The 17,193-nt window shown below is 51.0% G+C and overlaps 3 protein-coding genes and 1 long non-coding RNA gene across 8 annotated transcripts; 2 read left to right on the top strand and 2 right to left on the bottom strand.

The window, feature by feature from the left end:
• The first annotated feature begins 1,513 nt into the window (after nucleotides 1-1,513).
• Nucleotides 1,514-7,109, top strand: LOC6615708 (focadhesin). Its single transcript, XM_002040043.2, has 8 exons — nucleotides 1,514-1,801; nucleotides 2,012-2,287; nucleotides 3,320-3,538; nucleotides 3,602-4,625; nucleotides 4,679-4,890; nucleotides 4,951-6,029; nucleotides 6,091-6,749; nucleotides 6,807-7,109. The coding sequence occupies exons 2-8, from the start codon at nucleotides 2,016-2,018 to the stop codon at nucleotides 6,954-6,956; spliced, it is 3,615 nt and encodes a 1,204-aa protein (XP_002040079.1). The 5' UTR covers nucleotides 1,514-1,801; nucleotides 2,012-2,015; the 3' UTR covers nucleotides 6,957-7,109.
• Nucleotides 6,984-14,676, top strand: LOC6615707 (myotubularin-related protein 6). 2 transcript variants are annotated; one of them, XM_002040042.2, is made up of 10 exons: nucleotides 6,984-7,450; nucleotides 10,379-10,495; nucleotides 11,768-11,930; nucleotides 11,998-12,281; nucleotides 12,350-12,484; nucleotides 12,559-12,788; nucleotides 12,866-13,378; nucleotides 13,435-13,677; nucleotides 13,744-13,966; nucleotides 14,027-14,676. In XM_002040042.2, exons 1-10 carry the CDS (start codon nucleotides 7,427-7,429, stop codon nucleotides 14,162-14,164), a joined length of 2,070 nt encoding a protein of 689 aa, XP_002040078.1. In that variant the 5' UTR covers nucleotides 6,984-7,426; the 3' UTR covers nucleotides 14,165-14,676. The 2 variants fall into 2 exon arrangements, with proteins under 2 accessions (XP_002040078.1, XP_032572897.1); XM_032717006.1 differs by lacking the exon at nucleotides 6,984-7,450 and adding an exon at nucleotides 8,425-8,916.
• Nucleotides 9,896-10,369, bottom strand: LOC116800679. Its single transcript, XR_004361552.1, has 3 exons — nucleotides 10,251-10,369; nucleotides 10,060-10,171; nucleotides 9,896-9,984 (listed from the first exon to the last, which is right to left on the bottom strand). It is a non-coding gene; the product is annotated as an uncharacterized LOC116800679 (long non-coding RNA).
• Nucleotides 14,629-17,164, bottom strand: LOC6615706 (translation initiation factor eIF-2B subunit delta). 4 transcript variants are annotated; one of them, XM_002040041.2, is made up of 5 exons: nucleotides 17,058-17,144; nucleotides 16,847-16,884; nucleotides 16,066-16,683; nucleotides 15,449-16,009; nucleotides 14,629-15,394 (listed from the first exon to the last, which is right to left on the bottom strand). In XM_002040041.2, the coding sequence occupies exons 2-5, from the start codon at nucleotides 16,874-16,876 to the stop codon at nucleotides 14,711-14,713; spliced, it is 1,893 nt and encodes a 630-aa protein (XP_002040077.1). In that variant the 5' UTR covers nucleotides 16,877-16,884; nucleotides 17,058-17,144; the 3' UTR covers nucleotides 14,629-14,710. The 4 variants fall into 4 exon arrangements, with proteins under 4 accessions (XP_002040077.1, XP_032572900.1, XP_032572899.1 ...); XM_032717009.1 differs by lacking the exon at nucleotides 16,847-16,884 and having other exon boundaries at nucleotides 17,058-17,164; XM_032717008.1 differs by lacking the exons at nucleotides 16,847-16,884; nucleotides 17,058-17,144 and adding an exon at nucleotides 16,742-16,813 and having other exon boundaries at nucleotides 15,449-16,006.
• Nucleotides 17,165-17,193: the final 29 nt, after the last annotated feature.

Below are 17,193 nucleotides of genomic sequence, written 5' to 3'. Positions count from 1 at the left end.
AAATGTAAAGCCCAATAATTCGTGGCCGTAACTGAAAGTCGTAAACCTCTCGAGCTTCAGGTAACCGCAAGTTCTGAGAACTCTGTCAACAGGTCCTGGCTGCAATCAGTTGCTTCCTTTGCTCCATGTGATTGAAATGGCATTTAATGTGCCATATTTTCATTTGAATATTGTATTGAACGCTGTGTTCACTAGCAGCCGATGAAAATTATGGAGAGCCTCGCGATAAACCGCAAAACCAAACCACAAAATCCCTCCGGACGCAAAAGACAGTGATTTAAATCGGAGCCGAATAATTTAAGGCTGCGGCCACCGAAACGATTGAATTGCAACAGCTTTCGCTGAGAAAATAAACTCCGGAGTCGAGTTACGCTGAAAAAGGGGCCGAAATCGTGGGGCAAAAAGTGTTTCCGTTTCCGTTGTGCAGTGCCTTTCGGTAATAAAATCATAAATCCCCAGGCGAAAAGTGGCTGGCAGCAGGTGGAGAAGGGGAGCAGAAGGAGCTGCCGAATAAGCGGAGTTCGGGACAGGAAGCGGAAGTAATGTTTGCCCGTCTTGGGTGTGTCTTCGCCACTTTTTGTGCGCGTAGCTGCGAGGATTCGCGGCCATGAATGATTGCAGTTTAAACTCGGAGACTCGGAGCTCGTTGTAACACTTTCGCGGAGTTTTCCTTGTGGAAGCTTCATTTATGATGCTCCTTTCGGCCCGGCAACATTTTTATAGCTGCAACGGCGGCATAATTAATTTCATTTTACGGCGGGGCGAGTTGGCAAAAATGCATAAAGTCAATTAACTGAAAAGGCAGCCGGCGAGAAAACAAGGCTCCTGGCTCTCAGCTCCTGGCAAATCCTGGGAAGGAGAAGCTCCGCAGGAGTAGCGAGGCGAAATTATGAGCTTGTAGTGGCTTAACAGGGCATGCCGTAAATATCTCAACGGGTCAACTCGGTGCCGGGCAAAAATCGCTGGTTCCTCGGCCAGAGAAATCCATTATCCGAATGATAACTTGCGTACTTCGAGTTTGCAGAGGCTGCCAAGCGGAGCTAATGAAATCCAATTGGAGCGAATTGTTTCCTGGACAATGGCGAAATTCTATTGCAGTACGGATTTAGTTTAACAATTGTTTTAATTACGGACAGTTGGGGTAGATTTACGCATTCCTCGAGTCGTTGGCATTTTAATTACCACTACGCAAATTACGATAAAAGACCACAACTTTATAAATTAAACGAAGATTTGTAGGTACAGGCCAGAAGTACTTTGATTTATTTCAATTGAATGAACAAAAAGGAAACTATAGTAGTAACTATTCCAAAGTACTGAAAAACTAAATAGAAGTCCTAATAAATTAAAATTAATGTGTATATATATTGATCTTAAATTTGAAATCATGCTAACTCCAATGCTGACGCTACGTGGGCTTAAGATTGCTTTCGATTAATTTAAAACCACTTTAATTAAGATAATCTTTTTATTAAAATAAATTAACTTAGAATTTATGTAAGATATCCTTAAGATAGAAATTCAAATTTTTAAATTAAACTCAGTGAAACCGTTGCCGCGCACAGCGTTGCCACCCTGCAAAAGCCCAAGTCGATGACTGGCCACTCTAACAGCTGACCTCTATCAACAAAGGAAAACAATTCGCGACCGGCTTTTGATTTTGCACGCACTCTACGAATTTCCCTGCTAAAACAGCCATTAGAGTGTAAAACAAGCAACCAACTGAAGTGCCACAACCCGCAGCCTTCGCATGAAATGAGCCCACACGAACCGATAAAAGAAAGCGGTAAACACGGAAAATGTGAGTAGGTGGCGGGGGTAGAAAGCGCCGGAAAACGCGGCAATGTTCAAACCGCTTCGGATTTTCCACTCCATTCGAGTGACAGCCGAGCAGCAGAAAGGACACGCGCCGCGCACCGCTGGGCCAGCAAATCCTAGGACCCAAACAAACCATAAATCGCAGCGCCTCGAAAAAACGCCAGCTAACTTGTAGTTGTGTTTGCTATTTCAGCACCATGGAGGACTTCGCCAGCATAAAGCCGCACAGCTCGGTGGTCAAGCTGGCCTCCTGCCTGGAGAAGATCTACGCCAAGGTGGTGGAGAGCCGGGAGAAGCAGCTTCCCGAGCACCAAATCAAGGAAATCGAGTTCCTGAAGGCGCAGTGCAAGCACGACCACATGCAACTCTGCCTGATGAGCTGTCAGACGCTGGTGCGCCTGGTGGACGAGGGCGCCCTGGAAGCCAACGGAGTGCAGAACAGCCTGCTCTCCATGCTGGCGAACGCGGGGTGAGGACAACGGGACGGCTATCTGGCCAGAGAACCCGCCCACGACCCACATACATGGCGCACCTTTGAACTTCCGGAGGTCTGCAGCAGGCAGGAGGTGGAACAGCAGGGCGACTGGCGTGCTGGTCTATCAGCCTAAGTGGAGCGCAGCGATTCCAATTGCAAAATTGCCCACTAAGGTGCATAAATTAGCCAGCCAGAGTCTGCCTCAAGCTGAAGCGCAAACAGCGTGGATTCCCCAGTGCTGGCAGTTAATTAACGCGCCATTTAACGCCTGCCACCAAGTGCCTCCAACATTGTTGACCCTCCTTCCGGCCGTCGACGCACGCAAGCCCTCGCATTTCCGCTGGACGCGTGCCCCAAATTAATTGCCCAGCACTTGGCACGTCATGTAGCAAATGCGCAAATGAATTATGACCCGGAGCTGATCCAAAATCCCAGTTGTTTGGCATTGACTCGGCTTCCGCTTGGCCGCAATCCGCAGTCGTCAATCTCGGGGATCAACAGCGATTATGCCTAGGGCTCCGTAAAAACTATTAGCCATTTCCCGCCACGCAGCGCTACACCCACATATCATATCCTGCAGCCTTGACTGGCAAATATTTGATGTATGCAGAGCCACTAAAAGTCTGGCATTGAACCTGAAATGTTGCGGAGCGGCGAAGGACGCACAGGCGGTCATGTAATACCGGAATTAACCTTGATAAGCCAGTCCAACCGAGTTGCAAGTGCAGGCAAAAAGGATTGCATATTAATTGGCCTGCAATTAGAGGCCGAACCCGGGCGACTTGTGGCCAGAGCGTGAATTGTAATTACCTCGTCAAACGCAAAGCGATTCACTCCACCTCCGCCGCAAAAGAGGCTTCCGTCCTTGAGTGCTGATTTGCAGCTGCTACTCCGGAAGTGAGCGCTAATCGGCTGTTACAGTTGTTCCATCTTAATCATTGCGAGGATTGTAAACACCTAAAAGTGTCACTCCTAGTTTAAGTAACTATTCATCTTAATCCTACTTTACGTGGCTTTTGCTTCCAGTCCAATGCACTTTGCCATCATCACGGAGAGCATCTTGGGTATGCAGCTTTTGAGCCTGAAGCGCAGGACGTCGTCCCTCAAGGGTCAGGAGTCCTATCAGTGTGCGTATGGCCTGAAGACGCAGCAGCATCCGCTGATCTCGCTGTTCCAGCACTCTAGTGCCAACATGCACGACGTGGCCAACAAGATCATTGGCATTTGTCAGCACCACGACAAAGGGTGAGGCCAAATGAGATACTGGACAGTTGAAGCCGAAATCATATATCCTAACTACATTCTTAGCATTCGGGACTACAGCATAGAGTACCTGAGACCGGTGTTTCTCTACGTGCTTTGCAATCCACAAACTCTGCACGATGTAAAGCCCATTTGGACCTGTCTGCTCAATCTAAGTGGAAAGCAACCCGAGGCGCGTGCTCTGATGCAGGAGCTGTTGGCGTGGAGCAAGTTCAACAACGCAAACACCTGCCTGTGCACCAGCATTCTGGTCATTGAGGCCATCGACCACTTTCTGCAGCGAGAGGACCACGCACAGTCCATCGATTTGGGCATCTATCAAGCGTGTCTCATCAAACAGCTGGCCAACTACGGCATCGATCCGCGTCCAAGTCTGCAGTGCCTGCTGCGAGTGCTCCATGCCACGCGGGAGCACACGAAGGACCACTACCATGTGCTCCTGGTTCTTCTTGCCGAGGTCTTGCACGTGCTGTCCCCTTTTTACCTGGCGGATCTGCTGCGCATCATCGTGTTCGTGGTGGTGCAGGAGCGCTGTGGCCATGAATACATTCTGAACATGTGTCTGGACGGAATTATTCAGTGGATGTCTCAGACTGCATTCATACCCGCAGAAGGCTTGGCCTTGGCCCATCAGATAGTCGAGAAGGTGTTGGACACTGAGAGATCCGACCAGGAGGCGGAGGTGATCTCCACCAAGCAATTGAAGCCCGCTCACATGCGCAACTATCATCCGGACATTGCGATAGCCTTCGACTTGGCCACATTGGTGGAGTCCTTCGACGCCTCCGACAACCAGGATGTGTTCGCTTTTGTGGACGCCCTGAACGTCAAGGCCAACACGGTATTCTGCCAGCGCCTGCACCTCTTCCTGCGCGCGCTATTCTTGTCGAAAAAGCCGCCCGTGGATTGCTGGTTCAAGATCTACGAGGTCATACTGCAAATCGTTAAGGTCAACGAGGGCATCGCCTACGACTTCCTCATGACATACATCTTCAAGCTCGCGCACGAGAACAATCCGGAGCTGCAGCTGGAGCTGCTCAGAGGATTGGCCAGCTTTGCCGTGTGCAAGGTAAGATGTGGCACATCTACTCCTCTACTTTTTATTCAATGTGTTGTTTAAAGGACAATGTTCCCATGATACTGAACACCATACGAAATCTTTCCACCGAGAACGGCACATTCTGCGTGGACCTTTATGTGCGCCTATGGCGAGTGGAGAGGCGCACCTATCCCTTCCTGCTGAAGCAGATTGCCCAACCACTGCCGGACAATGACAAGCGCTGGGAGCTGCAGATAGCCCGCAACCATGCCATGCGGGAGATCTGTCAGGAGAAGTAGCTTTGAAATAACTTCTATACAAAATGATTTTCTGATCGACTATTACTCATTTCCAGACCCACTTTACATGGCACGGAGCTGCTCCCGCATCTTAGCAACACCCTTAACCATTCCTCCGATGAGGCGGGCGATCTGGCCACATCCCTGGCCCTGGATGCCATATACTCCTTGTGTGATAGTCACACCGTGAACATTGCTTCCACCTGGCAGGCGCTGGGCAGTAAATTCCGCAACGAGATGCGTCCGCAGACGCTCAAATCGCTGTACAGGCTCTTTGGACTCGTACCAATGCTGAAGACGCCCACCCTGGAGTACGAGAAGTTGGCGGACGACGCGGTGGAGCACCTGTGGCAAGCCATTAGCCGGCCGGGCACGGATGCTGCCCAGGTGCGGAATGCCCTAGTTGCCCTTAGGAACTACGAGCCTGGAGTTACCTTGAACTTACGGCACATTCCAGCACAATTTCGCTTTGAAATCGTTGGTGGAGGAGTGGGAGCTGGAGGTCCCGGAGGTCGCGAAGTTGTGGATCTACAGCAGGAGACTGTGCCCGGTGAGGTGTGGGTGCAGCTACTTCAGAAGATACGCCCGGAGTGCGGAGATGCCGCGGCAGACTTGATTTCCCATCACATAGACAGTGAGATTAATGCTTTCCGCAGTGGAGTCTACCGCCTGCCCGAGGGTAGATCGGAGCCACGGAAGCTGGTGGGCTTGTTTGCCACTAGTCCGCTCCGCGCAGTGACCAACTATTTGGTGAGCCAGGCGCGCTTTGGAGATTACGTCCCGGAACCGTATGCCGTCACTTTCGCTTTGCGATCGCTGTCCAAAAATTTTCCCAAGCCGATTCCGCCGCTGGACTGGAGTTGCCTCACTAGCTTCTTCCACTTGTCCTTCGATGCGCGAAAATATTGCATCATAATTGCCAAGAATCAGGCCGTCAATTCGGGAACCGCCAAGCGTCTCCTGGAGAACTTCCTCATCGATTTTGAGCCCAATTGCTTCGAGGAGGATCTGTTGCTGCTCTTCTCATTGCTGCCAGAGATTGCGAGCAGTGTGAGCCTCCAGATTCTGAAGAACTTTGCCGAGAAGGTGGCTGTCTACTGTTTTAAGGAATCGCAGATAAACGACTTTGTTGAAGGTGTGTCCCAATCCGCTTGTATCTGAATGAGCAATTCCCCGAAGCTTTAGTTTCTTTTCAGGATGCTTGTTCGAAAAATTTTTGGAAAGCGTCAAGTACATCTTTACCGGCAATTGCGACATACCCGAGGTGCTGGACGTTTTCACGCTGATTGTTGAGCGTTACATGGACTCGATGAATCTGGACTCACGGCTCTTCGAACGCTACACGGAAGTGGTGGCCACACTGCATCCGAATGCAATTGATGGTCTAACGACGCCAGCCAATTGGTGGGAGACGCCGGTGGGCAAGCTGAAAAAGGCGACCATCATTCGGTGCTACTTGGTTTTGTACAACGAGAAGCTTCCAAATCCTCTCAAGTGGCTCACGCCCATAATAGATGCCTACGAGAAACGAGCGGAGGAGCGGCCTTTCTTCTACCGCCACCTGGCAGCCACTCTGTACGCTTTCGCGAGTGATGAGCACTCCAGCAACTGGATAGCGGAGATGTTCCTGGAGATCCAAATGCTCTTGGCCGAGGCTTCCAACAAGGAGAAGGTGAACAGGGCGCTCTACCTGCTGGACATCTTCATCCTAGCCGTGGATGTGCTCTCGGGCTGCGCCGTGCTGTTGGGCAGCGTCGATGTGGTGGCCACGGACGACAAGCAGCGGCTGGCGCTGTTCCCGGAGAGCTTGCAGTTCCTGTGCGATCACATCTTTTGGAAGGATCAGGAGGCTAAGGTTTGCAACAAAATCGTTTTACCATTCCCTGCAAAATACCAATGAGAATACTTGCAGATATACGAGTTCCTCTTCAATCTGTATAAGCACACGACCATGCCCGCTTCCTACGCCGATGTCTTCAGGGAGGCCATCATCTGCTCCCGGAACAAGCCCTATTTCGACAGCAAGGGCGTCTGGACCAAATACGTAGGACTGCGTAAATGAACACGACGACCACTCACCGCATTTAGACCCTCTCCGCCCACGCCTGAAGTGCACTTGAATGGCTAGTCAGTCAATTTTTGATAGCCATCGCGTTCCTTGTTACTTGTATGTGTTTCAACTTTAACGTCATTAAATGCATTTTTGCGCACAACATTTGAATTTGCCAAGGCTGCCAGACGGTCGCAAAGTGTGGCCGCCGATAGCCGTCGACGGCCGATAACTTCGGGGGTGGACCCAATCGACTGGAGTACATCACTAGTTTGTACAATCGCCTCGAAGAATTAATTTATTATTATTCCGGAATAATTACAAAAAAAAATGAAAATAAAAACGCAACCACTAGTGCATTTCTAACAATTTAACGAGGCTTCCTTGCGTGTGCTTGTGAACCGGTGGGCGAATCAGTGCACAGCGACTTTGTGGCTCGTTTTCACGTGAGGCATCAGGAAAACCCAATCAAAACGTAAACAATGGACGAAATAAAGCTCGCCAAGGTTAGTTATCAGCTTAATCAATGCGATAGGGTGCAATGCAGCCAGGGTCATCCATCGGCGACCACCGTGGAGCACCTGGCTGGGCTGCCGCGAAGGCGCTGTGAGTCATCCATCGCAGGGGCTGGACACTTGGAAATCGATGGAAAGGGTGCTCCACCTGCGCCCTTTCCGTGGGAAAAGTACCGGCTACTCCGCCCACACAGGTGGGGTGCTCCGCCCCGGGAAGGTGGGAGCACTCCCAGAAATCCACGTCCATTAATGCGGAACCAAAACATGCGCATAGAATGCAAAGTAAATAAGTTTCGAGCCGCGCTCTCTTCCCATCCCAAAATCACCCAGAATCCACCCACTCAGCCTCAATTTGTAACCGTGAAAAGTCGTCCATCCAAATCAGTGGAAGGTTCTCTCAGCGTCCAAAATGGGAGGCCACACACACACTTCTGTCCTTTGACGTGGCCTATTTAACTGGGTTCGTGTTGTGGCCGAAGTTGATGGGATTCCCGCATCCCCGAAATGGGTTACTTATCAATGCAAGTGTGGAAAATTATTTGGAACTTAGAGCTGCCCTTGAATGTAACGGAACTGAAATTACCTATCTTAAATGCTTACATAAATCATGAGAAGTTTCTTAAAATATGAAATATGTGCATTCTAAGATCGATAAGAAGATTCTTTCAAATTCAAATACCTATTTTATGTAATGTAAACTTAATAGTAGAAGTTATTAGTCGTTTTTGTAGCTTAAATTAAAAGCAGTATCTTTTCAGTTAATCATTTAATAGTGAAGTTAAATATCATGCTCTTTACTTAAGCGTTTGTTTAGTAAAATCCTAATCCTTACAGGGTATTTCCATGTATCAAACTGTCCAAATTGTCCTTTCTTCGTTAGAGAGAGAATTTCCCTTGGCAAATTTCCCCAACACAAAATCGTAGCGCGCTTTTAAGCGCGCGCATTCGTCGCAGGCAACTGAGTTCCATTCCATCGCTCGACGGGAACACTTCGCGCTGCCCCAAGCAAACCACACACACTCATATTCGTGGGGGAAAATCGCACAAAAAGGCACAGCAAATCGCCAGTGAATAGCGCGAGTTTCGCGCTCGTGAGGCGAAAACTGAAAGTCCCAGGCCATTCTACCCATACAAACTCGTATTGATTCCATTCGAGTTGCCAGCACACGATTGCTGCTGCTGATTCAAAATCAATAAAGCGGCCCGCCAGTCCCACAATGGACTTCACCCGATTCATGAACAAGTTCAACGAGATCGAGCGCCAATTGTCCCCGACCTCCGCGCTGCGCCTGAGCTTCGACAACATCTCGCCGGAGACGGAGGAGTCGCCGGATGGCAACAAGAGGCTGTGGGGCGTGCCCGTGCCGCCCTTCGTCTCCGAGAAGGTGGTCTCCTGGATCGAGGAGGAGTTCAACGAGGCTCCGGTCTTCTACAACGGCAACAGTGTGCACAAGAAGGTAAACCCGCCCGCTCCCCACGTTCCCATGCAAATCATGGCGAGCAAATCGTGCTAATTTTCCCATCTCACCCATGGCCACGGCTACTGGCTACTGGCCGGAAAATATGCAAATCAGCACACAGGCAGTATGTTCGGTGGGCTGCCAAAAGCTAACTTCGACCCCTTCCCGACACCCGTTTCCTATGTGGGTCATGTGTAGGAAGGAGGAGCAGGTCCTTGCCATCCCGACTGCATCCGGGCGCCAAGTGCGTCACCACAATCACTCCTCGGGGCACCCACAAGTCTGACAGATTGTTGCATTGTCAGCGGGACACTCGGGTGCGGAGCTCGGTCAATTAATGGAATGGGTTTTCCATCAAAGTCGCAGATGCAACTGCCATCGGCTGGCAAATTGCACTCGTACATCAAGTGCAGGCCACCGGACTGGCGATTGTCAAGGTTTCCCATGTTGATTAGCAATGGGCAATGGCACAGACTCCCCATGTGCACCATACGCAGATTGAATTAATGCACTTCGTTTGTCTTTATTAGTGTGTATCTGATAATTTCGAAATTCGAAATATAATTAGTTTTATGGCTCAGTTCGTTTGATAATCGTGCATCAAGTATACGCCATGTTGCCAAGAAACTAATTTAGCTTCTGCATGTGCAACTTAACCATAATAAATCGAATCAAATACTCGTACTCTGCATTATGCTTATATAAGATTTAGTTTATCAAACTGCAAGGTTAAACTTGCTTAACAGCTCGTGCGACCTTAAAGTTCAAATGCTTAGTTAGGCAAATTTGTTTATCTTAAGTCCACGCTTTAATTGCCTGCCCGCTGGGCGAGGGTAATGAACTACCTCTGGCTAAATCAGACAATTAACTAACCTTATCTATCCCGACAATGGACCCGGCTCAAACAAGGGCCTCAATCTAAGTGACATGAAAGGAAAAAAGTCCGATGATGAACGGCTCTGGGGAAATGGAATATGTAGACCCTCCTGGGCAATAAAAGCCGGCGCAGGCGAAACGGAAAAAGGGAAGCGACGGCATGGCATAGGTTGGGTTGGGGAATCCGGCCTGGAGGACCATCAAAGGAATTAATGTGCCGCTGGTCGGCCGACGGTTTTATTAAATGTATGCAAAGCAACTAACCGCAAGGAGCACATATAGAGGTGCCTATAATTAGGTGATGCTTTATAGTTGACATATACTCGGCTTTGATGAATCTTTGATGAAGTTTCCTTTCACTTCAGCCGGGGATTCGCTGAAAGTTGATTGAAAAAGTTAGCTCCTTTCTTCGTGCTCATGCAGTTGACTCTATATGGTTTGCAATGTGTACGTACGAGTGGGTTTCCACAAAACTATATGGATTCCGCTGACGTCAGCCGGGGGCACAGCTGAAATGAAAGGGCGAATTTAAACCCAATTGTAATCATTTCCATTCTCTCTGGCTCTGTTTTTGTTTTTGCAGGTGGAAAATGTGCGGATGATAGATCGCTACAATACCAAAAATCCCACGGTGGGCACCCTCTATCTGACGGCCACCCATCTGATATTCGTGGAGCCCGACAGCAACAAGGAGACCTGGGTAAGTGCCCCATAATTACATCATCAATACGGTAGCTCCTTTGCTAACAACTTTCGTCGCCTGGAGTGGCAAATGTGAATTTGCGTGGCCCACAAAACGTTTATGTGAGTCACCACTGTGCTGGCAAATAAGTCCGCTGCCTGCGAACGTGCTCAAATGGGTTTCTTTTCGGTTTAGCACCGACCTCGCAGCTGTCAAAAAGTTTAGAGCCCCTCTGGCAGTCAGCCGACTGATGTCTTAGGTGCGCTTTAAGTTTCTTATTTACCTACCAGGGAATTTAATTCGCCTCCTGCAATCGCAATCTGGCACACAAACGAATGTTTGCACGAGCGTGTTGCGTATACGCCCCATTGCACACATCCGAATTGAATTCGCACAGCTTTTGTGTACGTTAATTGCAAGCATATTTCCTTGCTGCCGCTTTAAATTCACTGGGTATTGTTTGAAAAGCTGCTGCAGCTTAAGGCTTAAGGTTCGTTATGTTGGCGAATGCGATTTTTGCAGCGAAATTGAATGGATAAACTGACAATAAGCGGCCTGAATAGTCGCGAAAAAGCCCTGGTTTATTGCACAATAAGTGCCCGACAAGCTCGACAAGCATATCCTTTGGACACACCGCCGGATTTGTTGCTCAAATCCCTGCACATGCGAGTGCCACTAAATGCGTTTAATTATTCCAGCCGTGTAAGTTGCCCACTGCGTATACGTAACGAGGTTGCTGGCCGGAAGCAGGCAAGCATTGCATTTTAATTGCCTCGCATAAATCGTATTAATTATGCACTCCCCGGAGCAAGTTGGCGCATCCGAGTGCCACAAGTGGACAAGTGGCCCAGGAGCGTAGGTGTCCGGGATGCCGGATGAGTCGCACTTGCGGGGGCCGCGCAAAGTGGTTAATTAAAAGTGAAAACACTTAGGATCAGAGCACGAGAGCCGCCGTGAGGGGGCAGCTATCGATTTTCTGCGCCATTGAAAACTGGTTGCTTAGTTCCTCATAATCCGGCTGCTTCTACCCGCCCCTGACTTGCCCCGCTTTCTTTACTGCCCGCCCCTGGGGCGCATCAATTATTTAGTGGCGAAAGCAGTTCTGTTCGGGCACGTAGCTGGGTTGTCCAAGGGGCGGGAGTGGAGTTTTGCTTTTGCCAGCGTTGCATAAGAGCAGCCTTGGGCGAAGTCACGGTCGCAAGCTGCCTTCTTGGATGTTTTGCTCACAAAGGGCAGCAAACCATAAGCAGCAATCATCATACTTGTATTTACGCTTTGCGTCCTCTTCAGATCCTGCACATGCACGTGGCCAGCATTGAGAAGCTTCCCTTGAGCACGACAGGATCTCCGCTGCTCATCCGCTGCAAGACCTTTCTGTCCGTAACTTTCGTCATTCCCAAGGACTCCGAGTGCCACGATGTCTACACCTCGCTGCTGAAACTCTTCCAGCCGGGTAAGAATTCGCCAAACACAACAATGCGGCCGCCATTCACAAGCCTACATTCCTATCCCGCGGGCAGTGTCCATCAACAAATTGTACTGCTTCAACTACCAGCCGAACAAGGATGACTTCCCCAAGAACGCCGGCTGGGACTACTTCAAGCTGGAGGCCGAGTTCAAGCACATGCTGGTGCCCAACGAGGCCTGGACACTGTGCACCATGAACGAGAAGTACGAGCTGTGCGACACCTATCCGCGTCAGATCTACGTGCCCAAGGAGGCCACCACGCTGATGCTCATCAGCAGCTCGCGATTCCGCTCCAAGGGGCGGCTGCCGGCGCTCACATATCTGCACAACAACAAGGTGAGGCGAGGATATACATAACTTCTATTATCACCAGTAACCTATATTATAACTATGAAACACTGCAGGCCTCCATCTGCCGCTGCAGCCAGCCCCTGTCCGGATTCAGTGCCCGCTGTCTGGAGGACGAGCAGATGCTGGAGGCCATACGCAAGACGAATTCCAACACGGACTACATGTATGTGGTGGACACACGACCACGGGTGAGTGTGACAGGGGAATACCGGGAATCCCCCGGGGCCAGCATATGCAAATAATCCATTTACGCCATTTGCAGATTAATGCCATGGCCAACAGAGCCGCCGGCAAAGGATACGAGAACGAGGCCTTCTACGAGAACATCAAATTCCACTTCCTCGGCATCGAGAACATCCACGTACAGCGCGCCAGTCTGCAAAAGGTGCTGGAGGCCTGCGAACAGAAGTCGCCCACGATGAGCGCCTTCATAAATGCCCTGGAGTCATCCGGCTGGCTGAAGCACATTCGCTCCATATTGGACACGTCGAGGTGAGCCAACAGACAGGAGAATCTCCCAATGGCATTGTGGGCTGAGTTGTAAACATCCTTTGTGTGTGACCCTGCAGCTTCATCGCCAACGCCGTGGACAAGGGCGTCTCGGTGGTGGTCCACTGCTCCGACGGCTGGGACCGCACGGCCCAGGTCTGTTCGCTGGCGCAGCTGATGCTGAACCCCTACTACCGGACCATCAAGGGCTTCCAGGCGCTGATCGAGAAGGACTGGCTGGCCTTCGGGCATAAGTTCAGCGAGCGCTGCGGCCACATCCAGACGGATGCCCGCGAGGTGTCGCCGATCTTCACACAGTTCCTGGACTGCACCTGGCAGCTAATGTCGCAGCGCAGCGAGGCCTTCGAGTTCAACGAGCGGTTCCTGCTCATCCTGCACGACCATGTGCACTCATGTCAATTCGGAACCTTCGTGGGCAACTGCGAGAAGGATCGCTTGGACCTGAAGCTGGCCGAGCGCACCTTCTCGCTGTGGGGCTACATGGCCAACCACCTGAACGAGTATATCAACCCGCTGTACAAGCCAAATGTGGACGAGGCCATCAAGGCCAACCTGGCACCGCAGTGCATCAAGTGAGGACTTTCTGTAGTGAGCCTAATCCTATATAAACTATGCGCTTCTCACACAGGTTCTGGCGCGGCATGTATAGTCGCTTCGAGAGCGGCATTCATCCGCGGGAGCCACTGGGCGACCTTCTGCTCGATAGCAAGGAGCACTGCAACTCGCTGGAGGACCACGTGCAGCATCTGACCAAGCGCATAGCCAGCTTCAAGATCTACATTTCCAAGTCGGCCAAGAAACTGCAGGACGCCACCAGCGCCCCTGGCAAAGTGAGCAAGGAGCTCTCCAGCAACGAGATCAATGACAACAAGTGCGAATGATAGATATTAGATATTAGCTTGGCATGTATGCTATATAATCCATCCCCTTATTGCAGATACAACTACGATAAGAAGCTTAGCGAACTGTCTGCCGCTGACGACGATCATCCGCTGAAGGCCAGCAACATGTCCTTCGCTAGTCTGTCGCTGAGCGCGGAACAATCCAGTCCGCCACAGGCGCTGCCCGAGGAGATCAACTCCGTGGCCGTAGACTGGAAGCCCATGCGCAACGTAACCACCTGCTCCTGCTCCACGCCCTTCGATCAGTTCAGCAAAAAGGTGGGTAACTCCGCGTACTTAAGCAAGCCTCCCACTGATGATGATCCAATCCTCGAATAGACTCACTGCTGGCGCTGCGGGGACATCTTCTGCGAGCGCTGCATAGACAAGAACGTGGCTCTGCCAGGACACGACAGTGGAAAGCCGGTGCCGGTGTGCCGGGGCTGCTTCCGGCAAATGCAAAAGCAAAGCCCGTAGAGGAAGGCGGGCAGGATCGAGGGATCGAGCGGAGCTAGGGTGTGCGATCGATATGGAAACGCTATTAAATTTATTGTGTGTATTTATTGTTGCATTTGTAGCCTTAGCTGCTTGTAGAAGCTCATTCAAGTTGTTGCAAATGGAAATCAAAAGAGCAAAACCAAATCAATCCACCAGCGATTGGCTTCCAGGCATCGTCCTAGTCTATAAGCCGGGCACAAAACTGTATTTTGTTGTTAGAACCTAGAGCTACTTGTTTGCCAATCCCAGCCCCACCCGCACGGAAAGTACAATTGCATGTCAGAGCGTAGACTTGCTCTTGATCAAAATATTTATAATTTCCGAGGAACTCGACGGTCTCCGGATGTACAGACACTTGGGCCTAGCCCTCCTCCGCAGCAGCGGTCCCTGGCATGAAGTATATTCCACTAGCATACCCGTAAATTATGAACTACGCATCAATCTTGTTTGTCGATTTGATCAAAGTGTAATAAAACTTATTTATTCAACAACTGCTAGTTCTACTGAGCGATCGGTGAAGTCTGATTAGTAGCCAATGTCTGGCTTGATGCGGAGTATGACGGGCACACTGGTGCAGGGCAGGATGGCCACCTCGGTGACCACGGCACTCACCAGCTCCGGCGGAGTAATGTCGTAGCTCAGGTTGAGCGGCAACAGCTTCCCCTTGGCCGCCCAGTTGCTTAGCTGGCACTTGTCGCCGCGCACCAGTTGGTTGGGATCGCTCAGCTCGTTGTAGACGATGGCGTCCGTCTGGAAGCGCTCGCTGAACTTGTGCGTCTCGCAGCACACGAGCACCGGCACGTTGTGGGCATTGGCCACCAGGGCCACCTGGGCGGTGCCCGTGCGCGCCATCACGTATCCGTTGGCCAACAGGGCGTGCGCTCCCAGCAGCACCTTCGTGGCCTCCGCCATCACATAGCCCACGGCGTTGATCAGCACGTAGGTGCACGGAATCCCGGTGGCGTGCAGTCGGCGCAGCAGCTCCTGGCCTTCGCATCCGGGTCGCGAATCGACGACAATCACGCGGAAGGCCACCTGTCGCCGCTTGGCCTCCTCGCAGATGAACTGAATGAGGGAGGAACAGGCGAAGGTCAGCAGCACGTCGCCATCGGTGATCTTTTCCTGCAGGAACCCGCTGATCGCTTGGGCCGCCTTGCCGATTTGATTTTCCATGTAAGTATCGATGAAGTGGACGAGCAGCTCCTTCAACTGTTGAGCAAATGCATGTTACCAATTGATTTAAAAAGGTATTTTCATTCTTACCTCCGTTTCGGGAACATCCGCCGGCAGCTGTGTCAGTTGGTTCTTGAATTGTTTGTACGCATTGGACACGGACACAGCCAGCGGGCGGCACTTGTGCAGGTGGTCTACGTGGTGCTTCACGGCGGCGTCTAGGCTGCGACCAAACTCCTTCTTGGCGGGCGTCTCGAAGTCGTGGACAACCTGGCGCAGGGCGTGCAGGAAGGCAATGCATCGAGCATTGGATCCGACCACTGTGCGCTTGGCGTACTGAACACCCAAGCGCGCAATGCTCGGATGAACGAGTGGATCGTTGATGAACTGGCTGTCTTCCTTGGCACACACCAGGTGGTTGAACAGCTTCACCCGGCAGTCTACATTGGGCGTATTGGCTGGACATTTGCCGGGGGAACTGCTTGTGGCCGCTTTGGTGGGGGAAACGCTCCTCAGCTTCGGCTCTTTGGGAGCTGCGCTGGGTGGAGTCTTGGCTGCAGGCTGGGCCTTTTTAGTCTGTACCTGGGCCTTGGCTGCCCGTTGGGCTTCCTGTATAGCGCGACGCTCCGCTTTGCTAAGTGCTGGCTTCTTCTGTGCAAGAGGCGAGATGTATATGAAGCAAGAGAATCTTAAAGCTAGCGAGTTACCTTTTCCTGGTCCGCTTCTGTTGTCGAAGGTGCAGCACTGGCTGCGACTGGAGCTTTTTCTGCAACTTTCAGGTCAGCGAGCTGTTGTGTGATGCCCTCTACCTTGGCTCCTCCGCCTTTGCCAGCTTTCTTGGCTGCCTTCTTGGCCTCGCGTTCCGCTTTGATCTGCTCGCGTGTCTTTTCCCCCGCCTCCACATCCTTGCCATTTACCGCAGCTGGCTGAGTCGTCTTTGAAGCTACTGCATCCTGCACCTTTGTTGTGGTGGTGGTTGTCAGCTTGGTGGTTATGGTCGTCTGCTCCACCTCAGTGATGATTTTGGTGGCCGGAGCAGCGGGAGTGGTCAGAACAGCAGGAGTGGCGGCAGTAGGAGTCGGTGCAGTTTTGTGTTTCTTGGCCTGCTTGGCTAGCTTCTTCGCCTCCCGCTCGGCCATTATCTGGTCACGAGTCTTCTCCGTGGCCACTGCATCCACTGCATTTCCGGGCATTGCACTCGCGGCGACGTTGACTGATGTTTCCTGGGTCGTTGGTTGGCTGTCTTCCTGGCGATTTCGTTTGTTGCGCGGTCGATTGCGTTGCCTCTGCTTCTTGTGCTTGCTCTTCAAAGTCTGGGCGTCAGTCTGCAGTTAGGGAGTACGGAATTAGTTTTTGATGAAACAAAATGTAAAACAATCAAACTTTTTGGATCCAATACGAAATCAAAACGGCAGACATGCTAAATAAAAACTAAATTTGGGATTCTCGCTACTTGGCAGATAAGTTACTAAGAGGCAAGCTAGCTACCTGTGGCACCTGTTCGCTAGTTAAAACCATTTTGAAAGCTTGAAAAGAGAGAGACATGGCAATTTAGGTGGAAAAGGATGTGAAAAGGTTAAAGGTTCAGTCTCCTGTGGCGGTGCAATTAAGATCCAAGCTGAATCCTGCGTCTATGAGTAAGCACGATGCTGGCTTATTGTGGCTTATAGCGCCTAAGCAGTGTGCTTGCTGTCTTTACCTTACGATTCTTTATTATTATTCGGGAAAAGCAACTCGAAAGTTTTGCTCACGATGGCAGAAAAACGTCCACCAGCTGATAGCGATGCAAGTGAATCGATAACCGTTTCGATTGGCCGCGGTAAACACATGGCCGG

The sequence above is a fragment of the Drosophila sechellia genome, chromosome 2R (assembly GCF_004382195.2).
Source record: "Drosophila sechellia strain sech25 chromosome 2R, ASM438219v1, whole genome shotgun sequence".
Classification (NCBI taxonomy): domain Eukaryota; kingdom Metazoa; phylum Arthropoda; class Insecta; order Diptera; family Drosophilidae; genus Drosophila; species Drosophila sechellia.
This window is presented reverse-complemented; position numbering and strand designations above follow the sequence as displayed.

Bases quoted from the DNA above. Each gene is read 5' to 3' on its own strand.
- LOC6615708 (XM_002040043.2), top strand. From the start codon at position 2,016: ATGGAGGACTTCGCCAGCATAAAGCCGCACAGCTCGGTGGTCAAGCTG. The intron at 2,288-3,319 runs GTGAGGACAACG...TTTTGCTTCCAG, and splicing joins TCCATGCTGGCGAACGCGGG to TCCAATGCACTTTGCCATCA. The intron at 4,891-4,950 runs GTAGCTTTGAAA...ACTCATTTCCAG, and splicing joins CGGGAGATCTGTCAGGAGAA to ACCCACTTTACATGGCACGG.
- LOC6615707 (XM_032717006.1), top strand. From the start codon at position 8,677: ATGGACTTCACCCGATTCATGAACAAGTTCAACGAGATCGAGCGCCAA. The intron at 12,789-12,865 runs GTGAGCCAACAG...GTGACCCTGCAG, and splicing joins TCCATATTGGACACGTCGAG to CTTCATCGCCAACGCCGTGG. The intron at 13,379-13,434 runs GTGAGGACTTTC...CTTCTCACACAG, and splicing joins CTGGCACCGCAGTGCATCAA to GTTCTGGCGCGGCATGTATA.
- LOC6615706 (XM_032717007.1), bottom strand. From the start codon at position 16,777: ATGTCTGCCGTTTTGATTTCGTATTGGATCCAAAAA. The intron at 16,684-16,741 runs GTTTGATTGTTT...CCCTAACTGCAG, and splicing joins TTTCGTATTGGATCCAAAAA to ACTGACGCCCAGACTTTGAA. The intron at 16,010-16,065 runs GTAACTCGCTAG...CCTCTTGCACAG, and splicing joins CAGAAGCGGACCAGGAAAAG to AAGAAGCCAGCACTTAGCAA.